This window comes from Drosophila montana, unplaced genomic scaffold (genome assembly GCF_035044405.1).
Source record: "Drosophila montana isolate Dmon_TW-CO22-7 unplaced genomic scaffold, ASM3504440v1 contig_1761_1, whole genome shotgun sequence".
Classification (NCBI taxonomy): domain Eukaryota; kingdom Metazoa; phylum Arthropoda; class Insecta; order Diptera; family Drosophilidae; genus Drosophila; species Drosophila montana.
In genome coordinates, this window is record NW_026996690.1 from 724,050 (window position 1) to 749,741 (window position 25,692).

Below are 25,692 nucleotides of genomic sequence, written 5' to 3' on the forward strand. Positions count from 1 at the left end.
AAGTTTATAGTGCTGGGTAGCTGGGCTTAGAGTACGTTCTTATATATAAATCAACATCTAGATACCTTTATATTCCTTGTAAGACCCAATTTCCTCAACTGCTGATAACATTAAAAACTCATACCCGCGTGCGAGCGTAAAGGTGGAACATGGCCACTTGCCATGTGGGACCGTTGAATGTGGAACTCCACGTACGCTTGGAAGCTGAATATAAAAACACACACATCCTGTTACTATTAATTGCTGCTGTCCGAAAATATAACGAATCACCTTGGAGCGCTGGGCGCAGACCCAAAAGGACGAGACTGTGAAGCAGCTCAAAGTAAGTTGTTGGCAACGGGAATGGGAATGGGAAGTGGATTGCGTTTGGGATTGGGATGTGGGTTGGGCCACGGCCAGCAAACCACCAACTATGAGTACACGACAAAAACTTGTGAAAATGTCAATCAACTTGTACAAAAACCAAGAGAAAAAAAACGACAACAACAACAAGAAACACAAAAGTTTTCCAAAGAGACAGGCAGACAGACAGACAGGAGAAACAGACAGGCAGCCAAAGATGATGCATTGTGCATGAAAGGTGCAATGCCGGTTTTTGGGCATAAAGATATCTTGAATATTGTATCTCTATCTGGGCAGTGTGACAGACTCGTAGGGGGCGCCTACGAATTGCATCCCACTGAGTCAGAGACGAGACGAGACGAGACGAGACAAGAAGGCGATTTAAATTCCACAGCAGCCATAGATGGGCCTGTCATATGTGGATATGATGATGACGATTGACAGCTGCATCCCCTGCCGAGCTTCGTTGACCAATTTTGGCCACTACCTGCACTGTCAATTCATTTGGGAGTTTTGGCTGCGTGTAGGTGCGAAAACACAAATAACAAAACGTGCCAAAAGTATCAAAAAGGAACAAAGTATTCATATGTATTTGCCATATATGTATGTGTGCCTACGTGTGTGTGTGCCTGCGTGTGCGTGTGTGGCTTCCAGTTAAATAAGACATGAACATGGGCGTAACTCTAATATCAGCATTTGCCCTGGGACCGGCAAAAACTAAATGAAAACAGCAAACTGCCAAAACCGGTAATGACTAACCCCCGTAGCCGGTGCCGGCAGTTCTACACTGATAAGAGCTCTTGTGCCCGGCACTGAACGGTGGCGCGAGCGAGATGCCACTACGCCCGCCAGCCGTGGCACAGGCCTAGCCCAGTAGGTGGAAGCGAGACGACAGATATTGCCGGCCCTGGGCGTGGCCTGCAGGCATGCCGCTCGTCGCTGTGTGTGTTGCTGGGTTGGCTGCCCGTCCGGCCAGCAATCAGTCACGACTTGGTTAGCGCGCATGCAGCACGAAGTTCATGAACCGTCGCGTAGTAAATAAAAAAGAAACCGTCGGAACTGCAACTGAAACTGTTATGGCGTGTTTCTTATAAATGTTTATGACAGTGTGCCAAAATGTATTGAAAGTCAAACGAAAGCCGCGTGTTTATAATCAATTATTTAAATATTTAAACGTGCCTCTGTTTCGACAAGCTGTTGGCACACTCAACAAATTCGTATTTGCAAAAAGTTAGTTTGTGTTCAAAAAATAAAACAAATATTGAAATTGACCAAAGCAAAATATAAAATATATATTGCCTAAAATATTGACTATTTTCGAAGCCATAATTAAATTTCAATTTCATATTTTGGCAGCACTTTAATTGTTTTACTGCAGGCGCCCGAACAGGGACTTTTTCTATATTCCATATTCAATATAATACCCTGTATAAGCTTTTCGTTTATATTAATAATTAAAGCTAGCTAAATATTTTCAACTCATATATTACTTGATGGTTTTATCCTTTTGAGCTGTTATTAGTTAAATAAATAAATTTAAATTTATTTATTTATATTATTTCTTAATGGTCTCTTTTGAATCACTCGATGGCTAATATTTAACTCTTAAATGGTCTTATAATTTTAGGCAATATCAAATTAAGCAACATTGAACTTTAGACACAAATTTAGGCAATTTTCCCAACTTGTTTTAGACAATAAAATTTTTTGAGTGCAGTATTGGCATACAATATGATGGACGTTAGCAGCATGTACGGCAACCATCCTCATCATCATCCACATGCCACGGCCACTGCCTTTGATGGCTATGGCAGCAACTACTTTCCCTCCCCAACCCACCACCACCAGCAGCAGCAACAGCAGCAGCAACAACAGCAGCAGCAACTGCATCAGCAGCAGCAGCAACTACAGCAGCAAGTGCAGCAGCACCAGCAACTGGCCTACAGTGGCTATGACAGCAACTCGCCCAACTACTATCAGCAGCAGCAACAGCTAACGCCGCCGCCAGCACAGCACCAGCTGCAGCATCCACTTGCACAGCAGCAACAGCAGCAGCAGCAACTGTATCCGCATTCGCATTTGTTCAGTCCCAGCGCTGCGGAGTATGGCATAACCACCACGGCGGCGGTAGCGGCACCCAACAGCACTCCATTGCATCCCACTAGCCACTCGCCCGCCGACTCCTACTATGAGAGCGACTCAGTACACTCCTACTATGCCACAGCAGCTGTGGCAACGGTGCCGCCACCTGCAAACAATTCACCGGTAACCGCGGCCAATGCGACGCAGCAGCAACAGCAGCAGCAGGCATTGGATGCGCATGCGCCCATCATTAGCTCCGAGAATGGCATGATGTACACAAATCTGGACTGCCTCTACTCGCCCAGTGTAGCGCAGCAGGCGCAGACGCAGCCGCATGGCTATGGCGGTCAAATGGAGGAGAAATATGCAGCGGTGCTGCATGCAGGCTACGCGGCACCGCCGCCTGGCATGCTGCTGGAGGATCCGGATCCGATGATGCAGCTGGCTGCCGGGCAGCAACAGTCGCCGCCGCAGATGTGGCATCATCATCAGCATATGAGCGGCGGCTATCCGCTGGATGCGGGCATTGCCATGGACTATCCACACGCCCACTTGCATCACAGTCTCAGTCATGGCCATCTGGCCAGTTTGACTACCAGCGCGCAGCAGGCACAGCAGCAACAGCAACAACAGCAGCAGCAACAACAGCAACAGGCAAACAGCTCGCAGGCTCAGGTGGTGCCACAGCATTCGATATCGCCAAACGGCTCGACCAATTGCATGACCATGGCCCGGAATCATCGCAGCGGTGGCGTCACATCGCCTGGTAGTTCCACCTCATCATCAACAACATCTGCGTCGGCAGCCAACTCCGCGCACCAAGCGAGCTCACAATCAAAATCGCCAAATCACGCGGCCAACATTCCAACTTACAAGTGGATGCAGCTCAAACGGAATGTTCCCAAGCCACAAGGTGAGTTTTGCCCCAAGCAAAAGTTATGTTTACCTAATTAAGGTACTCCCTTCTCTACATACATATATATACTATCTGAGTACATGCTAGCAATTATGAATATGTAATTGGTTGTGGCTAAAGATCTGCTAATGCCGGGCAAGGGAGGGAGTTGCCTAAGCAATTACATACGAGGTGTAAATTTATGAACTTCAAGGCATATTTTATTGTAAATAAAAGTTGTGTCTTTTTAAAGAGCGCAGTAGTGTCGATTCGTCAAAAGTTAATATAAATAAATCAATATTTTATATGATTTTTCTAAATAGGCAGAAAGTTCAAAAATCAGGTGTGTCATTTTTTCAAACCCTTGAAATTGTCAACTTCGAAAACTGCTTCAAAAGTTTATAGATATCTTCTTTTTTTGCCTTTCTATTCCTTCATTTCAAATCTGTTTATGTATTGGAACAACCATTAAATTTTATAATCAGACCTTGGCGTTTGGATTTTTAAATGTTGAACAAAGCTCGGATGATTACAACAATGGCAGGGACATTGGGGCATAAGGGCATCACGGATTCGGATGTGGGAACTGTTGTCTTAATTTTTCTATTTAATTTCATAGTTTATATTAATTAGTTTGTGGCTAAGGCTATCCGGGTATCACAAAAAAAAGGGTTTGCTCCAGAATGTTCAAAACAATTGTTGATTAATTCGCCATTTTTATATAAATAAGCGGCCAAAACTCATTTTATATATAGTAAGTCGGCGTCAATCAGCACAGCTAGATATTAATACTTATCTTACATTTTCGCTATATATATATATCGCTAATAAATATGTAAGCAATTTTTTAGACAAAGCACAATAAGAAATTCCGCCAATAAGGGCCGATATATTGTAAATTTCGTGCGATTATCAAGGATAAACACATAAATCCTTCAATTAGACCATTAATCATTTTGGCACCTTATTCGACTCGATTTAACATTCCAAATTTATAAAATTATAAATATATTGGATATATGGTTAAGAAACTATTAAATAGTTTTGATAATTGTCATTTCAGCTTTCACCTAAGCCCATTGACTAAAGTCAATTTAAACGCTGCCATCAATAGATCACAGCTAACAAAATGAATATATTAAACCAGTTAAACAAGATATGCCTAATTAGGTGTTTATAATATTACATACCACAACAACAACAAAAACCGCAAAAGGCTAAAAGCAAAACAAAATGAAATAAAATTTTTAAATCAAAAAAACGATGACTTTCAAAACTGATTGACAGTCCAGATATACGCGAAAGAACCAAGTGCGTCAGACGTCCCACCGAGGGCATGTCACCTAAAAATAAGAATGTCTCTTCAAATGCCAAAGATTTAGCCTGCCGGTCTCTCATAATTTTTGCTGTTTCAGACACAGTCCCTCTCCCCGCTCCCCCTCCCCCCTCCCCCTTATCTACCACTTTGGCATATTTCTTGCATATTTCAGATAATTTTGTCAATGCTGTGCAGTCAGTCAGGTTGTCACTTGTCACGGCGCTGAGAAGTTTTGTATCTTGAAATTAGCCAACTAAGAAATATACTCAACGGATGATAAACTGAAATTCATGATAAACTGCGCGCTCAGTATTTGGCTCAAATATGGGGATGCTGTGTATATGAATTATAAAATGCATAATTAATATGTTCGTAATTTGGCTCTGATCGCTGTAAGCCGTAAACGAATATTTTTAAGCTTAAGAGCGCTTTATAAATCATTTTGCTGGATATCGAAGAACTTAAAGCGAAAAATTTTTTTTAATTTTAAAATTTGTCTGATAGTTATCTTACTATGGATTTTGGTTGTAATTATCTCAATTAACGTACAATAAATGTATTTTTAAGAAAATATATTAAAAGTGGCAAAAATGTTTACTCTTCGAATTTCCTTTAATTCTTATAGTCAGAATTTCGCTAAAAAATGGCGTATATTTTCCATTATTCGTAATAACAAATTAAATATTTCCCAAACCATTAAACTCAATTATAATGAGATATGGGCTTAATTGTTGCTATATATATATGTGTTGATATATTGGTGTAAAGCTTTTTGAAATCAGTTGCGATTTACGTTGCGATTCAGTTGAGATTTAGTTATGCAAAACCTTCCAAACAAGCAATCCTCAAATATGGCAAGAAACAAAAATTTCTACATTTTTAGAATTCAAATCGAAAAAAAGTTTAAGAAAATCTATTGCTATTATAATAATTGTATTATAATATATTTTCTATACTCGAAATATTTGCATTTGAGATATATTCAACTGATCATCAATTTGGATCAAATATTCTCATAATAAAAAACAGCTCTTATCCGCTTTTAAATAACATACATTTATTAGCTTTGTGAAATATCAAATTATATTGGCTACTATTTTGATCTACCTATAATGAAAGTGATTGATTTGTATCGCATCCCCTACTGAATACGTTCTCTTGAGCTTCTCTGAACCTGTTGGGCGAATCGATGTGACAGGCGCATTTGACTTCCAGAGTTCGAAACTAGTTAAGGCACTTTACCTGTTACGACAGCAGCCCGACTTCGATCAGATATCAGCCAGAGCGCTCCTACCACTTACAGCTGGAACGTAATCCCCTTGCTACACCAATAATCATACAAATATTTGCTTATTAATGCTGAAAAGTGTCATTTACATGCATCGTTTTCAATTAAACGACGCCAGTGATCCCCACGCGCCGCACCCCAAAGCTGGGAGCTGGGAGCTCGGAGCTGCGAGGTGGGATGACAATGACGTGTGCAAGTGGAGGCCAGCTCCATGTCCGAACCCAAATCCGTATGGGGCGCTTAAACGTCGCGCGTCTCGAGCAAGTCAAACAAACAATTGAAGCGTGCAAGAGCAAAGGGAAAAGAAAAGAAAATGAAAAGAAAATGAAAAATCATAATAACATAAAATAAGTATAAAAGAAATGCAGCACGGAATGGAGCTCAAGAATGAAGCCAAGCTTCTCACATGGCAGTTGTCGCTGCGACTGAGCCTGAGGCTGTTGCTGGATGCCGATCTGGAAGTCAAGTTGGCTGTCAGAAAAAATGATTATTTAAATAAAGAGTTCTTGTTTGCGACCCGCTGCAACCGAACTGTCACTGAGTCCAACCTCAAGAGCTGGACAAGAGACGCAGACGAAGAGCAGGTCTCGATCTCAGCCACAGTCTCGATCGCAGTCTTGATCGCAGTCTTGGTCTCGATCTCAGTCTCAGTCTCTGGCTCTGGCTCTGGCTCGGTCTCTGGCTGTGCGCGCACATGCTTGCCTCAGTCCATCTGTCATGTCATCCATTTTCAGCCAGGGAAACAGCATAATCAGCAATCATGGTTATAAATGGTAGCATTCGACATATTGGCATTCACGCACAGCAGAAGCTTGCCAGCAAAATGCGTATTTCGAAATGCCTACATACACTCGCACTCGCATTCACATTCACATTTGCATTCATATTCATTGCATTCAATTCAATGATCTCTAATGTGTTAATCAGCATTTTTCAATAACCAGACCATATCACAGACCCTGGAACGATTGGGCGGGTAAGAGTGGCAGCACGGGAATATTGACTGCTAGAAAATGGAAAAGCTCTCCTATGCTACCTTCAAATCAATTCACCGTACATCGGCCAAAAATTAATTGCATTCTTGCAAGGGATTTGCCAGTGACAACTTGGCCAGGAATTTGTCAATCGACAGCAAATTTCATCTAGACAGAGAGCTCAAATTACAGATATAAATCGATAGCTAGATGAGTAACCAGCGGAATGCAGTCGGTATTCAGGGAGTAGCTACTCACTCCTCAAGTTTTAAATATATAAACTAAAAATAATATTTTATAGTGAAATAAGACAAATCGACTTTACTATTTAAATGTATATATACATTTAGGCTCTTTGAAATTCCTCTAGTTTTTTATATGTCTAACAATATATTGTTAATCAAATGGATCACATGAACAGGAAGAAGTAAAAAATATTGAAACTATAAAACTATAAATATAATATTTAACTTAGAAGCCATTTAATAGTTCTGCATATGGTTTGCATACTGTATAGTAAAAAAAAAAACTCTTATTTATATGATGTCTATGTTTTAGCCAAGTACATGACTTCTTACTAGTCATATTCGTAAAAACGAATATGCTGAAAGGACTTTTAAACTTTTAAAAGCTAAGTGCGGAGCATATCTTAGTCGTTATACTTGTTATACTTTACTTTAAAGGCCTCGAATGCCTTTTTTCTCCATTACAAACAAATTTTTAAATATTTTTTAATGGGTCAAGGGCATTACAGGGAAATTATTAAGCTTTAAAGTAATTGTTAAACATATTCAATTTTGTATAAAAGTTATCTGGGCTTTAGCTTTATCAACTATGCTCCGCCCCATAGCCAGCGCACATTGATTGGGAGTTTTCTCACCCGTTTTATGAGTGCACTTATCTAATACTCGTATAGCCCTAAATCATGCTCCACACGATGTGAGTATTTGTTAACGTTTATTGGACTTTTTATGGGCGCACATAATTGAAAACTGTCCACCGTCTTGTGGCATAACAATTTAATTACTATCCGTAGTTAAATAGTTGTGCCTCGTTTGCAGTTCGGGCTCGTGTTTTATTGTTTTTTAAACGATCTACCACTTTGTCGCGGCATTTCCCCCCTTGGGTGTTGGGGGCGGGGCAACACTCGACTAACACGCGAACTATGCCACATGAAAATATGAAATATGAATAGAGCTCACCAAAGTGAACGAAAACGAAACCTAACACAAGAATTAACATAACTGTCGGTCCGACCTGTAACTAGCTGAGTAAAAAACTTGGGCCAAAGTTCGACAAGATGTTGCTGGGCCCGGGGGTAGCTGGCGAGGGCATATGGAGGAGTGGTTCGGCCCTTGCAGTTCGCTGTGGCGTATTCAACATTTATTTGATGTGATGTTTTGATATTTCTTGACACCAACACGCGACGGCGACGCAGCGCCGAATGTGCCACAGTGAAATGAATTAATTACGTGCATTTCAAAACAAAACACAAAAATGGAAAAAAATAAAAATACAGAAAACAAAAACCCACAAAAAATAAGGCAGACTATTTAAACGAAATGATATTGTGGATAGAAAAGTGACCACCAGGAATTCGAGATAAGATCAAACGCTTGGCCAAACCAAGCCGAACCGAACTGAACCGAACCGAGAGCCGTACCGAGTCCAGACAGCGGCCCGCCCGCCTGTCTGTCACCGTACGTCACAATGGCTAGTTGGATCGGCCTCGGTCTTGGCCCTCAGACCCAGGGAGCCACCAAAAAACCAACCAAAAAAATAAAAAATACATATCCAAAAAAATATGTGCGGCATGTGTCGTGACAAATTTTGTTCGCTCGCGCGCGTTGAGCTAACATTTTTGAAAGCGTGTTATTAAATTCCCTTCGAACGGGGTAAGGGGCCAGCACGGGGTTGTGCCATCAACTTATTCGGAGTAGCAACTGCGGCTTTTCCTTTTCCTTCAGATTGGAATCGATTTGTAAACTGATAAACGCCACAGTACTTACATTAATTACCACTTAAGAGTGTGGTACTATCAGTGCCCAAAAACCAATCCGCATCCGCATACAAACTCCCTATCCCGGTCGGTCTCTTTCTCTCTCTTTCTCTCTCTTGGTCTCTTTCTGGACTGGCCTGCAACACTTACACACCTCAAATGTCAGTTCTCATAAAAGTTTTTGAGATCAAGCATGACATGAGAAGCGCATTAGCGGCCTTTCATGACAGCCAGAGACATGTCCAGCCACAGAAATCCGCAACGGGGCTGCGCCCTTGAAGGCAGCCAGTATCTCCATGCTGGTGCCCAGTTCCCAGTTCCTGTTCCAATTCCATTCCCCATATTATAAGCCAAACATTGCCTGCATTAAAGGATACTCGAGGGTGCGTTCGTCTTGTTATGTAATATTACCCAAAAAAAAAAAAAAAAAAAGAGAGAAAAGAATGAGAATAATAATATTGTCATCCAGTGGCCTGTCGCCAGTTGATTTTTCCGCTGGCTGTTTGCCTTTTTGGACATTTCGTGCAAACAGTGCGCCAAGCGAGGAGGATATCTTATCTTTTGTTTGCATTCGCATAAGGTTCTCCTGGCCGTGGCGTCTGCCCGGCTGCCTTTAATACTTTTCAAGTGCATAATTTACTAAATTATATAAGTATCCAGTTACGTGCCAGGCGCACATAAACACACAAGCACAACATATAGTTGACCCGATAAAAACGCTTCAATATCTGCTTAACAAAGTTGCACACAATGATAATATATTTATATATATTTTGCACGCATGTATGTATGTGTATCGATCAATGGTCACTGATAAAAAGCGTACACAACTAATTAATTTATATATACATATTTATCAAGCGAAAAGTTTAGTTGTTTGCATTGACATTGGCGTAAAAGTTTCGAATCTGAATTGTTATTGCAACTTTTCTATCAACTGTGCAACTTTGAACCCAAAGTGAATATTGTTAATAGTCATTAAGTTACCTGAAAACCTTAACCTTAAAATAGGTTTAGCTATTTGTAGACTGGAACCCAATTAAAAGTAAAATATTATAATTTATTAGAAATATATAAAAAATAATATAATATTAATGATAATAATAATTATATATAATTTAATAATAATTATAAATATAATAATAATAATATCAAAAATACTTTTAAAAAAACAAAATGATAATAAAGATAATAATAAAAGAATCATAATAAAACTAACAAGCAATTGAATAATTACATAAACTTAAAATATTTTTTTAAGCATTTTCCAACACTTGTGATCTATGTTTATAGAGCACAAAAATATGTTTGCTTGTCTGTAAACTTAGAATTGATGTGCACTCCTTTTTATTGAAAAATAATTAAGCTTCAATAGTTTTGGAATATCCCATTACATTCGTTTTATAATTTTCCAAAACAAATATAGTGTTGTAAATAGGCTGAAAAACGTAGTATCTTAAAAACAACTAAGATATTAACTCGAAACTGTATTCCCTAAGCAAGCAATTAATAGTCAATACAGTTAATACAAAATCGGAACTCTTTTCTGATAGAAACGTGAAATTAATTTGAACCTGTGCCCATGCATCAGTTGTACTGCCACTGGGCTTTGTTATTTCATATCTTGTCGGCATAAATATCTAAATAGCATTTCGATGTAACGCCGAGACAAAATATAATATAAAATAAATAATTACAAATCAAGCGAAAACAACAACAAAATACATTTCGCTGCTTAAATGAATCATTTGACGAAACAAACAGTAGTCGGCTAACAATATAAGCTGCTCACATTACGATTATGCCCGGCTATAGACAATAGACAACTGGTTCGGCAATACTCGGGACTTGTAGATAGTGCAAGCAGAACAATGCCCGGCTACATTTGCTCTCCAAATGTTGCGGTGCTCTTTGAAACAAGTTTTTTTTTGTGTGACTCCGGCTCTCCAAAACACACGCATTTAGCCAATGATCTGCAAATCAAAGGGGCCGCAACGCCCCATTGGACATGTCTCCTCAGAGCCCAGAGCTCTACAATTGTCTCTCGCTAGGCGCGCCAACATGTGAAGGTGATTTCATGCCCGGGCACTACGAAATTCCCAACCGCATTCATACGCATTTATAGGGCATGGGCCATGCGCGAGCGGTGCGTGTTCGGCAGCAAACGGTTTCAGCAGATAAAAGTTAAACGAAAGCTGTCAATTTGAAGTTTCTTTGTTTGGATTTTATCATTGTTTGGCTATTTTTGTTATTTTTTATACCCTGTACCCGCTGAAAATGTGTAAAAGAGGGTGTTATGTATGTAACAAGCGGAAGCAGGCTTCTCTGACAGTATAAAGATCTAGGAAGGAATATAAGAGCTAGAGATGTGAAGCTTGAAAAATTAAAATATGGGTGTTATATGTGTAACAGGCGGAAGAAGGCTTCTCGGACGGTATAAAGATCTAAGTAGGAATATAATTGCTAGAGTTTTGAAATTAGGAACCTAGCTATCCTATCAATGCGCATCGATATCTCGTCTTGATTGATAAAATAATCGATTTTCAGTTTAGGTTAAATTAGCATGTCACGATCTTGAATTGGTATCCATGCTCTTGTAGCTCGGCGCTGGGTGCTGGGCATTTCCTGGTCGGGCATTGCTGCTAAGAGCACTCGTATTTGTTTTCTCTGTATCAATTGTGAAATGGCGATATCACCGTAATACGCACGTACCCGAACCGCAGTACCAGTTCCCTACGGTCCGATAACAACAATGGACACCGCTTGACGCCGCAGGGCTTTAAAGTGGACACTCTAGTGGCCTCTGGTATTAGGGCTGTACGCATGAACTTCAACTGGCGTTGCGACACGCGCTGCTAGATTCATTTGGATGGAGCTAATTGATGGATGTATCTGCAAGGTGCTACACAATGTTGGCCTAGCTGATTTAAAGTATTAGCTGCATGACACTTTATTGGCTTAGTTAGACGTGCAAGTTTTAAATTTCGTAAAAGATCGATCTAAGTTCATTGTCTCTATAATTTCCATTTTAAAGTGGATGGTACTTGGCTTTAATACTGAGATTAAACAATCGTATACAAAATTTTTGTACCAGATTGTATGCTATAAAAAATGTTGAGAACAAATTTGTACGTTATCTTGTAGAGCTAATACTTTGAAATTTTTTTTGTATTTATTTTCAAATTAATTTAATCAGATTAATTCAAAATTTCCAAAATTTCTATGGGTTACGTATTTTTTATCTTAAAATGTAATTTTTTCAAGTTTTCTGTTTTGGCTACAAGTTTATTGTTTTCTAAATAACAACGTTTCAAATATCTTGATCTGTTAGAATGGGTATATACTCACTAGTAAAATAAATGTAGAGCTCTATTTATGTAAACGACAAAGGATATCATTACGATTTACTTCTTTGCTTCCTTATGATTACAAACAAATTTGATAACAAGATAATATAGTCTACTATTTTTGTAAATGTAAATTATCCAAACGATTCTTCGCGGCTGTGTTGAACTTCTGTGAAAATAAGGAGTCAGGTTTATATGTTTTTGATGGGTAAAAACACTTAACTAAACTAAAACAATTAAAAATTTTATTGCAGAAATATATTTCAATAAAAACGCATATATTTGGAATGCCCGTACTTATCTAGGCACGTATATTGTGACGTTTGCTTCCATCGAAAGTTGTCCAACCTTAGACATGCAGTCGCCAAATAGAGCCGGATAATAATATACATATATTTCACGTAGCATAGTTGCTAACCTGATAATGCTAAAATGTGTTAGATTAGACTAGTGTATTTATTTTTATAAAATTCACTAGAAAGCTACTTCCAATTGCTAAAATAAGAACTGACTAAGTTAACAGACAGTAGTGAAAACTTCGGAGTTGGGTGTGTGTGCGTGTGTTTGTGTGTGTTTGTGTGTGTGAGGCACAGCTGCTTGGAATGGCTGTGTGTGTGAGTGTGAGTGAGTGTTGTGTTAATTCAATTCAATGGCAGAAAAAAAGTAAAATCTTAATTCGAATAATACATTCTGACAACATGACGGATCACCAACGAAAATGCAGAGCCACACACACACACACACACACAATCGCACACGCACACGCACAAACACACCAAATGGCATAGTAGATGCCCATAGTTTCCCTTTTGTTATTCTGTATGTACTTAGATGTACCTAAATCTCTCTGTGTGTGCGTGTGTGTGTATATAGGTGCGCGTGTGTGTGTGTATGAAATTCCTCATTTGACACAGCCAGAGTTCTATAGAAATAAGGGTGCTCGATAAAAGCCAAGAAAAAATGGCTGCCAATGCCAAATGTGGGTTGACAAGTAAATACATAGTTGGTATGTGCGTGCGTGTGTGCGTGTGTGCGTGTGTGTGTGTGTGTGTGTGTGTGTGCGTGTGTGCGTGCCAATGGCTGACAGTCAACACTTTCAGTGCTCCAAATTGAAATCCACTTGACGCGTTCCACCCGCCCGCGCCTCTTTTTTTGCGCCTGCTGCCAGCGTCTTTGACGATTTAATTCAATTAATGCCGCATTCGTGTAAGCTTTTGGCATACGACGAAAATTGATGCACACGCATATATAGACATATATATAATATATATAGATGGTCTATAGCATGTCTATAAGTATTTGCAAATTAAAATGTCAACAAAACAAATTTGAAAACATTTGCGACTCAAGTGCCGCCGCCAGCGTTGAAGACGCAGAGGACACTATTCCAGACGCTGTTCGTCCTTTGGCAATTTTGTTGCTGGGCTTTAAAATTTTCGACAATGATGCTAATGTCATCATCAATCTTCGTGCGAAAATTCAGCAAGGCAGAAACACACACAAGCGGAGAGAGAGAGAGAGAGAGGGGGAGAGTGGGCAGGCGGAACACCCCGTCTAAAACTGTCGCCTTCAATATTGGCCAATGTGCTAATGCTCCGGCATAGGCCGACATTCTTTTTTTGGTTTTCCTGCTCAACATTTTTCATTAGACAAATTAACAAATTTAGCTGACTTTGTAGCTGCTTGTGGTGCGTGGGGGTGCGGTGAGCGGGGTGCGGGGCTGGGTGTTGGCTGTTGCCGCCGACAAGTGGCATTAGCTCTGCTTGGCAGCTTGACTTGTTTACATGAGATAATTTCAATATAATAAATCATTTTGCCTTGTGTACCACCGCACATTTTCTCAAAAATATCGAATCAAGCAAATGCAGCGCCATTTTAGAAATAGAACAACATACTACTTATTTGTCGGCCTTGGATTTGGACTGTCAGCCCGAAAGAGTTACGAGCTTACCATTTGCCATATACCTTGGCTCAAAGTCCTCATTTGTTGTTGTTGTTGTTGTTGTTGACTCACCGAAGCGTCACAATTAAAATTGAATTTTCGACTGTTGACCAAGTTGATTGAGTTTAAGATATGCCTTATAGATACAGGACTTTCGCCATGAATCACGTTGCAGCATGATTCATATTTAACAATTATGAAACTAAAATAAGAGAAAAAAAGTTAAATTAATTTGTGTAATTTAGGTATGGCAGCAATGAAATTATATTGTGATCTATATCGATCGGCTAGTAGTTCCGTATTAAGGATTCTCTATATATAAAAATGTTTCTTCTGACTGACTGAATGACTGACTATAGCTAGGAAGCTGAAATTTTCGATGGAGTTACCTTATGCGGCGAATGTGCACGTTTAGACGGGGTTTCGGGAAATTCCACCCGCATTAGTGGAAAATTCGCGGAAAATGTTTGTATAAAAATGTTTGTTTACCATCCGATCGGCCTTAAACTCATTTTCAAAGATCTTTGTTCAAATTCGTTTGAGGAGTGTTTCACACCTCGCATTCCTCCTTGGTGGAAATGGGATCAAAGACTTTCGTCATGAGACGTGTTTCGCACTTTCCGCAGAAGCCATGCTCCCTTGGGCGTGTACTTAGTGGAAAGATAATATCTATTTATATACCGGGCCCTCTAGTTATTTATAAATATTTAATTAGCTGGCTTGAAGTCCGGGGCTCAATTTATTAAAATAAAAAACTAAAGGGTTATTTACTCTAACAACCTAACTTTACTAAAACTAATTGTTATGGCCTTCAGGTAATCGAAATATCCCTACAATAGCCTGGAATTTAAGCCCGGAACCATCTGATATACAATTCGCGCATTGGATAATGCGCTTTTAATATGGATTTAAGCCTTAACTAACAAAACTGTAGTTTAGAGCACTATCTAGAATTTATTTGAAAATACTTTTGCATCTCAGAGTCTCCAACATCTGAAGATAATCACACCCTTATTTATTTAAGTAAAGTTTTGGCTACTTTAAATTTGATTCGAACCGTTTTGGTGCAGTTTTTTACAATGTGATTAAGTATTTTGTGCTATATACATATAAGATATATTATATGCGAATCGCGCTTGATGTTTTGAATACGATGCTAACAAAAATGAATGCCAATTAAGTTAAGTTTAGGACCTGTAGCTATGTGTTGAAGTAGAGTACTTAAGAGTACTTAGAATGTTGCCACCAATTTCTCGATCTATACTCAAATTGAAGGATAGCCAGAAATGGCCCCGACAATCAGACGGCCTTCTGCTAATTGAAATGATGAGAAATATTGTTCGATTGAACTCGACCTAACACACACACACTTTCTATCTATTGTGACCGATATAAACGCACATTTCAATTTGTTGACAGTTCACACACACGCGCACACACACACACACACACACGTGCGACTTCTTATCAAGACAAACCAAATAATGTCCAAATTCTTAGCTACTGGAATTCGATTCTGGTAATCTAGGGAAACAGTAGCTAAAAAATTGCTATTAACGCTTCTATAAGGTAAATAGGTGCGTATCTATAGATTTGTGTAAATATTTAAATTTTGTTTTGCTCTTCAAAAGAAAACCTGGCACACACGGGCAAGACAAACATGAACAAACGAAGATGTTCGATAAAAAAAAAATGTCGAAACTTCTTCCGGCGCGACAGACAACAGATATTTAATGGGGCGCCATTTGGTATATGTCTAAAGTGAGGTTATGTTTGAGTTTCAGAGTTTTTCCACTCAAATGAAACGTAAACCCTTTGTTAGACAATTTTCACGTGTGTCCATAATGTTACAGATCGTGACTAATAAGCCACGGGGTGTCCCCACAGCCAAACAACTTTCAATTAATCTGAAAACTTTTCTGGAATATGTACATACATATATGTTAATGCCTATATGAAGGTACATACAATGCAGGTAAATTTTGTGCATTTCATGTTCAAGACAAAAAAAAAAAAGAACCGAAACTGCAGCATTGCATGACATGTAAAAAGTTCAAGTTGACAGGCGGCCAATAAAACTGACAGCATAAATGGATTGGATTAGTGAGTTCTGTGAGTTTTAGTCAAGTCAGCGAAAGCATTGAAATGACCAAATTGGGAGAAAGCATTTTCCAGCCAAATATGCTGCACACCCCCGCAGTCAAATGGTTCACTGTTTACCAAAGGGTTAAATAAGGGGTAGATAAGTCAATTAGTCCTGCAAGCTATAAGAATTTCTATACCCTTCTCAGGGGTGTTTAAAATTTGTCACTAAATGTGTGCGGCCTGATGCTAGTACTATATCATATCATTATATAACTATCCATAAACAAATACTGCCATCTCCTATCACTACTACTTTATAATAATAATAATAATAATATATATCCCATAAATATCTTCCATTTTAAATTTGATGAAAATCGAATTATTATATTATATTGCCGCCAAAAAGAAAAGAAGACATTTTGTATTGCTACATTTCATTAATAAATATGCTTGAAGTAACTAAAGTTTTTATATTAATTGACAATAATCTAGTAAAATTTCAAATGTTTATATATTGTATTAACACTGTAAGTGTATTTAGTCTGCGGCACACTCAAACACACATATTCCATTCGTTGTTAGGGTTTAGTTTAATATATTTGACTGACCTTTCGCTTATTTGACCAGTGGTCAGGTCAGCTGACACTCGGCCCAGAATCTGACCATCTGCTGACCTTAGCACACAGTCGCATTCGGCGCATATTGCGAAATGTTGCTGCCCGAATGTCAAATTAGGTTTAGCAATTTTGATTTCTACCGACAGCCGGCCATAAATTATATATACTTTGAATCGTTTAACTGCCTAGGTGATCAATCAAATCGTCACCAATATACTAAGCCCGAAACGCGATCGTCCAAAATTTGTTTTATGATTGCGATTAGGCAGCCGCTGGCTAATTGTCGTCTGCTGTTGCTTGAGCAAGCAATTAAAACAATTTACTTTTAATTGCAATATAATTTTCTATTTGCACTCGAATTAAGGCACATTATCAACTGAGTCGCTGCCAGACACCAGAGCCCACATCGGACGCTCGTGCACTGCCCGACGTCTGCCCAGTTAATCGCCATCGGCCTCGACCACCCGCCCACCCGCCCGCCCCTTCACCCGCTCTGTAATGCATGCCCCGACTGGCCTATGGCTGGGGGGGATCTGTGTAAAGTGCCACTGGCGCCTACATATCACAGAATTGATAATATCGCACCAAAATGGCCGCCAATTGTTGAGTCACTTTGTTTGGGCAACGCAAAAAGTTTAAGTTACTTGATTTTCTCCAGATCCACTGTACACCAATTTCTTATATTTTATATTGATTATATATGCAAACATTTAAATATATATTACTTTTGTGCAAATCATATCAACAATTACGTTTAAGATTTCTAAAAAAGCAATTAAATTTGTAAATCATAAAATGTACATTTTTGTAGATATATATTTTCTGATTTTCATTTATGAGCTTTTACTTTACATTAAATGTGGAATTGGCTTACAAGATAGGGACTGCTTTGGTCTAAGATAGGGACTAGGCATTTATTCTAAATAAAACACAACCGGAGTGCTTATCAATATAGAACTCAGAGCTATATACAGATGTATATTTAGATTATTTTAACGCATTTTTTCATGTTATCCAAATTTTTGTAAGATGTGAAAATATCTAGTTTTCACAACGGGTTCGAACCGAGACGAGTTTGAACCAGGAACTTCAATTTTTTATTTGCTCTGAACTACTTGCATTCCTTGGATTAAGAATAGAGAAACTTTATCCTGAATGAAACCATATATTTGGAGAAAATTATTTGATTCAAAACAATATTTTATAATAAAATAATGAAAATAATGCAGCAAAACTTGTATGCTTTTGCCATTATTATTTTATTACTCTAAATACGAAATATTAGCTAGTTTCAGTTAAGTTCAAAGATGAAAATTGTTGCATTGAAAACTGCGTGAAATGTTAAAAGCCAAGATTCAAAACACAACATGGATTTCAAACCAAAACTTTCTGCTTCGCATTGGTTTAAGCAATGGTCAAACATTTTCGTTGGTTCGAGTTTGCAGTCTTGGTGGAAGGAACTGATATGATATTAAATGAATATATTTGTCATTGATTGATTCCATTGTTAAAAAACAATTCCAAAATGAACAGAAATTTGCACCTAGAACCATATGAGATACATTGATGAGACTATCATCAAGACAGTTGAACTATCGAGTTCTAGTTTGATTATATCTCATTTCGATACCATGATCAATTGTTCGCAATCAGTTAACCCGGCTCTTGAGCAACTCATAAGTAATCCCCCGAGTTAGACATGTTGTAAAACACTTGAGACTTTCATTCACTTTCATTTCACACGAGAATTTATCAAAGTTATGCAAAAGTCAACAACAAGAATTGAGTTAAACCTGCAATTGTAATTAAAGCTAGTTGCGATGTTATCAAATTACATTGACTTTGTTGCCATCTAAACGATGGTGCCTCACCCTCCATGCACACCCGCACACACGTGCAACCCGAAGCCACTCGGGCACCCTCAGAGCTGTTGTTGCTGTTGCTGCAACTTCTGCTCTTGTTTACATTGATTGTCAGCAGTGTCATTTAAGCGCCATGCCACCATGGCACCATGGCGCTTAGCAGCCGCTCGCCCGCGCCGCCGCCGCCGCCGCCGCCGCCGCCGCCCGTGCAAACACACAGTTGCTGCCAGCGGATGGCCTTGTGCATGTGCACTGGGTGAGTTGCCCGTACATTTCTTCAACACTGTCAACAGTAGTCGCAGTTGGCGTAGACGGAGTCGTAGCCGCCGACGCCGGCAGCAGCAGCAACAGCAGCAGCAATAGCAGCAGCAATAGCAGCAGCAGCAGCAGCAGAGGCGGCGACACGTCAGCTCTGCATTGCATGCATTCAAGTGGAAGCGATCCACCGATAATGCTCTCTAAAACTAATATTACACAGTAGATATCGTTTGGCGCCGGACGCGGACGCCAGTAAAAGGCGACAGTGCCGCCGCCAACTGGCCGCGACATGTTTGACATGCCGAGCGACACCGAGCAGAGCGCCCAGTTAACCAGCAAATGCTCTGGCAGCTCCATGCCCGTAACCCATACTCAATACCCAGTACCCAATGCTCAATACTCGATACCCATACCCATAGCCATACCCATTACCCAAATGCCGGGGCATTGATAACCGGAATGCGACATTCAGACGCTGCCGTTTGTTTGCTGGAAAATTCAAATGTAGCCCAAGCCACTCACAACGTAATCCTTGGGCTTGTTTTCTTAGACATGCCTGCTGGTGTGCGAGTTTGCGTGTGTGTGTGTGCAGTGTGTTTGTGCATTACGATAGGAGTTTTGAGTTCGACTTGAATTTCCAACGTCAGCGGCTTATCGACCCCCGCTACCCCCTGCCACCACTCCGGCGCTACTGTGCAAATTGAGCCACAGTGGCCACCATCTGGATCCGCCAAATGGCTTCTCTTTTGCAGTAGGTGTCATAAATTCATCATTCATTCGCGTGCTCCGCGTGGACGGCATTCATTTTTTTTTTATTATTGTTGTTTTTGCTTCGTATTATTTATGATATCGCTTATTTGATTTATTGTGGCCCGTCACCAATTGCCGAAAACCCAGCCGAATGCAGAAAATACCCAACTACTTGCGATCATAATACTTAATTATTACCTGCAGCCCAGTCCAGCTGCCGGTCACCTTTTAACTTAGGGCTAATCGTCGTTCCAATAATAATGAACAATTACGCGTCATTATTGCTACTTAATGCTTATTAATTGATTTATTCGAATGAAACTTTCATTTAGATTTATGATTGTGTGAAAAGGTTTTTTTACAACCGCCCATTGGCTGGATCAGTTATTTTTGTTTTTTATTGTACATAAACTAAATAAAGCGTTCGCTGACTCAATTGCCCCAGATGAGCATCATTAATACGAATAACAACATGTTCTTCATGTTCTTACAAGTTATGTTTATAAAGCTCTCGGCTTGACTTTTTTTCTTATCAGATTCTGGTTTATTGGATTCAATAAGTAATGTTTAATATTTTGTACGGTTCGTTTTTTCTTGTGTACCTTTTTATTTAAAAAAAACTCGAAGCAATTTTGTTTCATAAAAGAGACTATTTTCAAAGATATCTCACGCTTAAATAGTTTTAATATTTTTGAAATTCAGATTATAACATGCTTTTACATATCTAGTAAACATATGAGCACTTTATGAATGTATACTTAATAAAATATATACCAATCTAGTTTTAAAATATTGCCTTTAGATAAAACACACTATCAAAAACCAAAAACAATATTATATCAAAAATTAACAATTGAATTTCCACAATAAAAAGAAAATGTTTTTGCTGCATTGCAGAAAAGTTCATTAAATTAATTTTTAGTACAAATATTTTTCGTTGGTCCAATAATTTACTTAGCTCTTTTCTCTCTCTTTTTATTAAATCATTTGTTGATACTTTGCTATAGCATCTAGTTGTAGAATAAGAAGATTAACATAGTTTGAACTAATTATAAATTTAACTATAACTATAACCAAGTGCCCGACTTGGGAGATAGATGGGATGGACGAAGGCGTTGCTTTTTTCTGCAAAGCGTTCTTGCCTGTATATTGGCTGGAGAAGTGCTGTAGGAGGGCGCCTTAAGATCCGTAGACAGGTCCCCGTTGCGAAGACACCATGATGCCCCAGTACTAAGTCAGAGAACCTTGAAAGACACTAATTTTGCTACAATATGATTTTGCAGCTTTACCAAAGATTCAGCTTGCATAGCCCCAAACTAGGGCAATTTATTTAGGTGGCTAATTGAAAAATCCTGTTCATGTAAATCCAAGAAGAAAATACGTTTTCCATGAATATGTTATTACATATTTATCTTTAAATGCCATACCTTAGGGATTTGTTACATTTCTTATATTCAAGCTAAATGGAAAACAATTTTCTGCTCATTCTCTACAATTGGGCATAACTGTTTGACATGTCGTTACGAGAGACATTTCCTTAAAAAATTCTACTAAAACTAGTCAAACCCCCGAATACAAATACAGCATACACAATTCCCGTACCACCCACAAATACATTTTATTTTCTTGCCTAAGATAAAGTCAAACCCGCTGTCAGGATAATCCCAATATTTTCAAACAAACCTATTAGCCACATTAAATCCTTCTATGGAAAGGGCAGAGATTATTTTCATCATCGTCGGCTTTAGCCACGGGGCGCATGTCAAATTATGAATAAAATGCAAAATCACGCAAAGACCAAAAGTCAAAGGCACGGCCCAAAAAAAAAAACACACACAAACACACACACACTTAGACTCACAGAGCTGAATGCCCACAATGATTATGGTTAGGCTCGAGAACCGAGAGAGCGAGGGTCTTCGTCTCTCACACTGATTAGCTGCGACAGCTAGAGATCAACGCCAGGGGATCACTCAGCCCAAAAAGTAACCACAACAAATGCCAAGGCAGCTAACTGAATGACGATTTCTTTCTTTTCTTTGCTAACCTCGCCTCTGCTCTGCTCCTTTACCTTCCAGCACCGAAACTACCTGCCAACATGAGCAACATGCACGATTACCAGCTGAATGGCCACCTCGACATGTGCCGCGCCGGCAACGTTGGCGGCAGCGCTGCCGTCCTGCCCATCCAGAATCCACTGCTGCTGTCAAACAATGCGGCCGCGGGCAGCGCATCCAGCGGCCTGGGCGTGGGCCTAGCCAGCGGCAACGGTGCTGCCGGTGCCAGTGCCGGCGTCGGCCTCAGCGGCTGCAGTCTATCCTCCACGAACAACTCGGGCCGCACCAACTTCACAAACAAACAGCTGACCGAGCTGGAGAAGGAGTTCCACTTTAATCGCTACTTGACGCGCGCCCGCCGCATCGAGATTGCCAATACGCTGCAGCTAAACGAGACGCAGGTGGGTCAAAGCTGAAAAGAATTTCTTTTTTCTAAATTTAAATTCCGATGACACAGGCTGAAAGTGGTAAAAAAAACATTTGGATATTAAGGAAAAACAGACTAGAGAGAGTTGAAAATATTAAAAAAATACGGTATAACTCGAGTTAAATTAATTATCATTGCATGTCGAAAAGCTTTTAAAGCGGATATTACTCCTGATAAAAGGTCATATATTAATTATAGATTTAATGTGCTTTTAAAGCAGTCAAAAATAATCAAAGCTTTTCAAACTGATATGATTTCTGAAAAACAGTCAAATTCAAATACTTCGTATTTGAGTTTCGATTATTAAAGCTTTCATGCTGTCAAAATTAATCAAAGCTTTTAGAGCTGATGTTAATCCTGAAAATCAAGTCAGCTAAAAGTAGAATTTATTTTGTTTCGCTTAGTACTGAAGTTTGAATTATTATAGCTCTCATGTTTCCTTTAAAAGCTGCCGAAATATTTTAATTGTACAAGATAAGCCAGCTGCTGAAGCTGCTGTTTTATTCTCACTCAATACAAGCTTATTGAAGTTTAAAGCTTTCATGTGCTTTCAAAGCTTGCTTCGCAGAAGGCGTAAGTAATAAAAACAAAACAAATGAAACAAAAAAATTGGCTAGAGCAAATGGATATTACCATTAATATGTGAAAAGGTCTAAGCTTTCACTCAATAATCGATCATTTAACATGGATAGACATAAACGCAGGTATCAATCGACCGGAAGTTCGGTCGCCCACATTGATTAATGACGCTTCCTAGTGTCGCACCAAAGTTGCCCATAATTAATCCATGCCACATTCAGCTAGTGTCACTGCCACAATCAATTCGAATCAAACTAATATAAATTTCCAATCAACAGGTCAAAATATGGTTTCAGAACCGCCGCATGAAGCAGAAGAAGCGCGTCAAGGAGGGTCTCATTCCGGCGGACATTTTAACGCAGCACAGCTCACCCGTGATAACTGAAAAGCAGCCACAGCAGCAACAGCAACAGCAGCAACAACAGCAACAACAGCCCGAGTTGAAGGCTTCCGAATTGGCCAGCAATGAACTGCCAGCAACAGCAGCAGCAACAACAACGACAGCAGCCAAACAGAGTTGAACAATTTCCATTGTTGCTGTTGTTGCTGCTGCTGTGCTTGTTGTTGTTGTTGTTGTTGTCGTTGTTCTTGTTTTTTAATATACCCTGTACACAAATCTATATAAAATAGGGCTTACTGGTTTTATGCAAACGTATGTAACAGACAGAAGAAGTTATCATTTACATTCTTGGTCGATCAAGCCCCGTCTCTCTGTCTATCTGTCAGTCTGTCTGTACGCCTGTCTGTCCGGCTGTCTTTATGAATGCATCAAGCTCAGACACGATTGGAGTTCGAGACTTCAAATTTGGAACGTAGCTCGCCTATGGCCGGCGTTCAAAAACTCGATGAGATTGGGTCTTTTGACTATAACCCTGAGCTTATAAGAGCTAGAGACACCAAATTTAGTATGTAGGTTCTCGTAATGTATAAACAGACCAAGAACATTTCACATTTTTGATACTTTAAAAAAGGAAGGCCATATTTCGTCCTTGGAAATCAATTGGGAAACGAACTATTAACGGTTGAGTTATTCAAGGGAAAGAAGAAGCACAGTGGCGAGGATCTCTGTGCCGTGTACAGGGTATCTCCTGGTCGGAAGCACCCGACTAGCGCACTCTTGTTTTTGTTGTTATTATTGCTGTTGTGTGAGAATTGCCAAATGTCGAGCGCATTTTGTTGTGATAAATAAGTAAATAAAAAAAGGCAAAAAGTAAAAGTAAAAAAAAAAACACAAATATATTAAACCTTAAATTAAAAATATTTTAATGTCGTACGTGTAGCCAATTAAATGAATACAAAAATGTGCATACTAAATAAATTCATTTGTAATTTGTACAAATCAACAAATCAAATACTAGCATCTGTAGAATCGAGGCGCCATCTTTTTAACGGACCTGTAAAAATACTAACTAGCCGTTGATGCTGCAGCTGAATGTTAGACTAGCATAAACTAAACTCAGGGTTATATATTACTACTTTCATACACTTAACTGTAGCACGCCGAGAAATTGACTTTCAACCAAAAAAAAAAAACAAAACAAAACAAGTACGTAAAACTAAATCAAAATCTATACGAAAGCTACGATAGCTAGAGGAGAATCGTATGCTATAGCTTAGCTCAATCGGAAACACATTGCATTATAATGTACTCGTACTCGTACTCGTAATCGTATGTAGTATGATTATTGTTTTACTATAAGCAATGCCTTCTACGATACAAGAAGAATAGTTATTCGTTTTGTGTTTGAACAAATTGGTATTCAATCTTGATGTATGTACTATATATATAGATATATTCTAGTCCTAACTGTAATATAATTATAACTGTACAACACAAAACATATATAAATAAATAAAATTATTTGAAAATTGTTGATCTTTAAGGAACATCTGAAAACTAATATTCCAGCTATAGCTATAACTCACAAATTTGATTAAAATTTTACATTTTGACTAGTTGACCTATCAATAAATGGATTTACTAAGGATGGTCCTCAACGATAGTATATGAATTTTACTATTCAAAAATGAAAAGAAGTGCTGTTTTTTCCAAAAATAATTTATATGTTGCAATAACTGTCCGTTCATGAAAAACAAATTTTCAATGTCATTTGTCACATAGACATTTAATTCTTATCAATATAATTTTGATGAATTAGGGGATTACAAAAAGACTGTATCACAGAAGTTCGCTTAAATCACATGTGTACAAAAATTTTAATTTTTTTTTTTTGGGGGGTATTTGCCGCTAGGCTACCTACTTTGAAATTTTGACTAATTTGAAAATATCGAAAAAACAGCAAAATTAATCAAATGCCTTCATCAAAGTCGGTTTGTATACTTGATAGATAGGATTTTAAGACTACATTAAAAATTGCTGATACATCGAACTCTATAAAGTACCACATGATTATTGCTATATTTGCATGGAAATATACATTTCCGCCACATTTACTCAAAAACTACGCTTAAAGTTTTTAATGCAGTATAACTTTGCAGAACAAAAATTAATTTACTATCATCTTGAAGAGTATACGACATATGAATATCAAATGTTTGCACGCAGAATCATTCCGGATCATTACCTTAGAAATTGCTTCTTCAAGTAAATAAGCGTTACGTAGATTGCTTGACCTGACCGACCCTCTTTCACTCTAACTTTCTCGGTCTCTCTCTCTTTTTTTCATTTTATTCATATTTGTTCCCCTGGTGTTACTCTAACCTGCTGTGTACCTTTTTTGTTCTCTTAATTTATATATAAAGTCTGGTTCCCTCCCACTATAGATGTTGATTATTTAAATAAACGAGCGGCATACTATCGAGTTAAAACAATGTGAGATATATCGATATATCGATTCTTCCACATA

The 25,692-nt window shown here is 38.8% G+C and overlaps 1 protein-coding gene across 3 annotated transcripts; it reads left to right on the forward strand.

Annotated features, from left to right (window-relative positions):
* Positions 1–76: 76 nt before the first annotated feature.
* On the forward strand, positions 77–24,554 carry lab (labial). 3 transcript variants are annotated; one of them, XM_064700444.1, is made up of 4 exons: positions 77–1,572; positions 1,970–3,337; positions 21,841–22,220; positions 23,104–24,554. In XM_064700444.1, the coding sequence occupies exons 2-4, from the start codon at positions 2,074–2,076 to the stop codon at positions 23,344–23,346; spliced, it is 1,887 nt and encodes a 628-aa protein (XP_064556514.1). In that variant the 5' UTR covers positions 77–1,572; positions 1,970–2,073; the 3' UTR covers positions 23,347–24,554. The 3 variants fall into 3 exon arrangements, with proteins under 3 accessions (XP_064556514.1, XP_064556515.1, XP_064556516.1); XM_064700445.1 differs by having other exon boundaries at positions 2,037–3,337; XM_064700446.1 differs by lacking the exons at positions 21,841–22,220; positions 23,104–24,554 and adding an exon at positions 17,257–17,378.
* Positions 24,555–25,692: the final 1,138 nt, after the last annotated feature.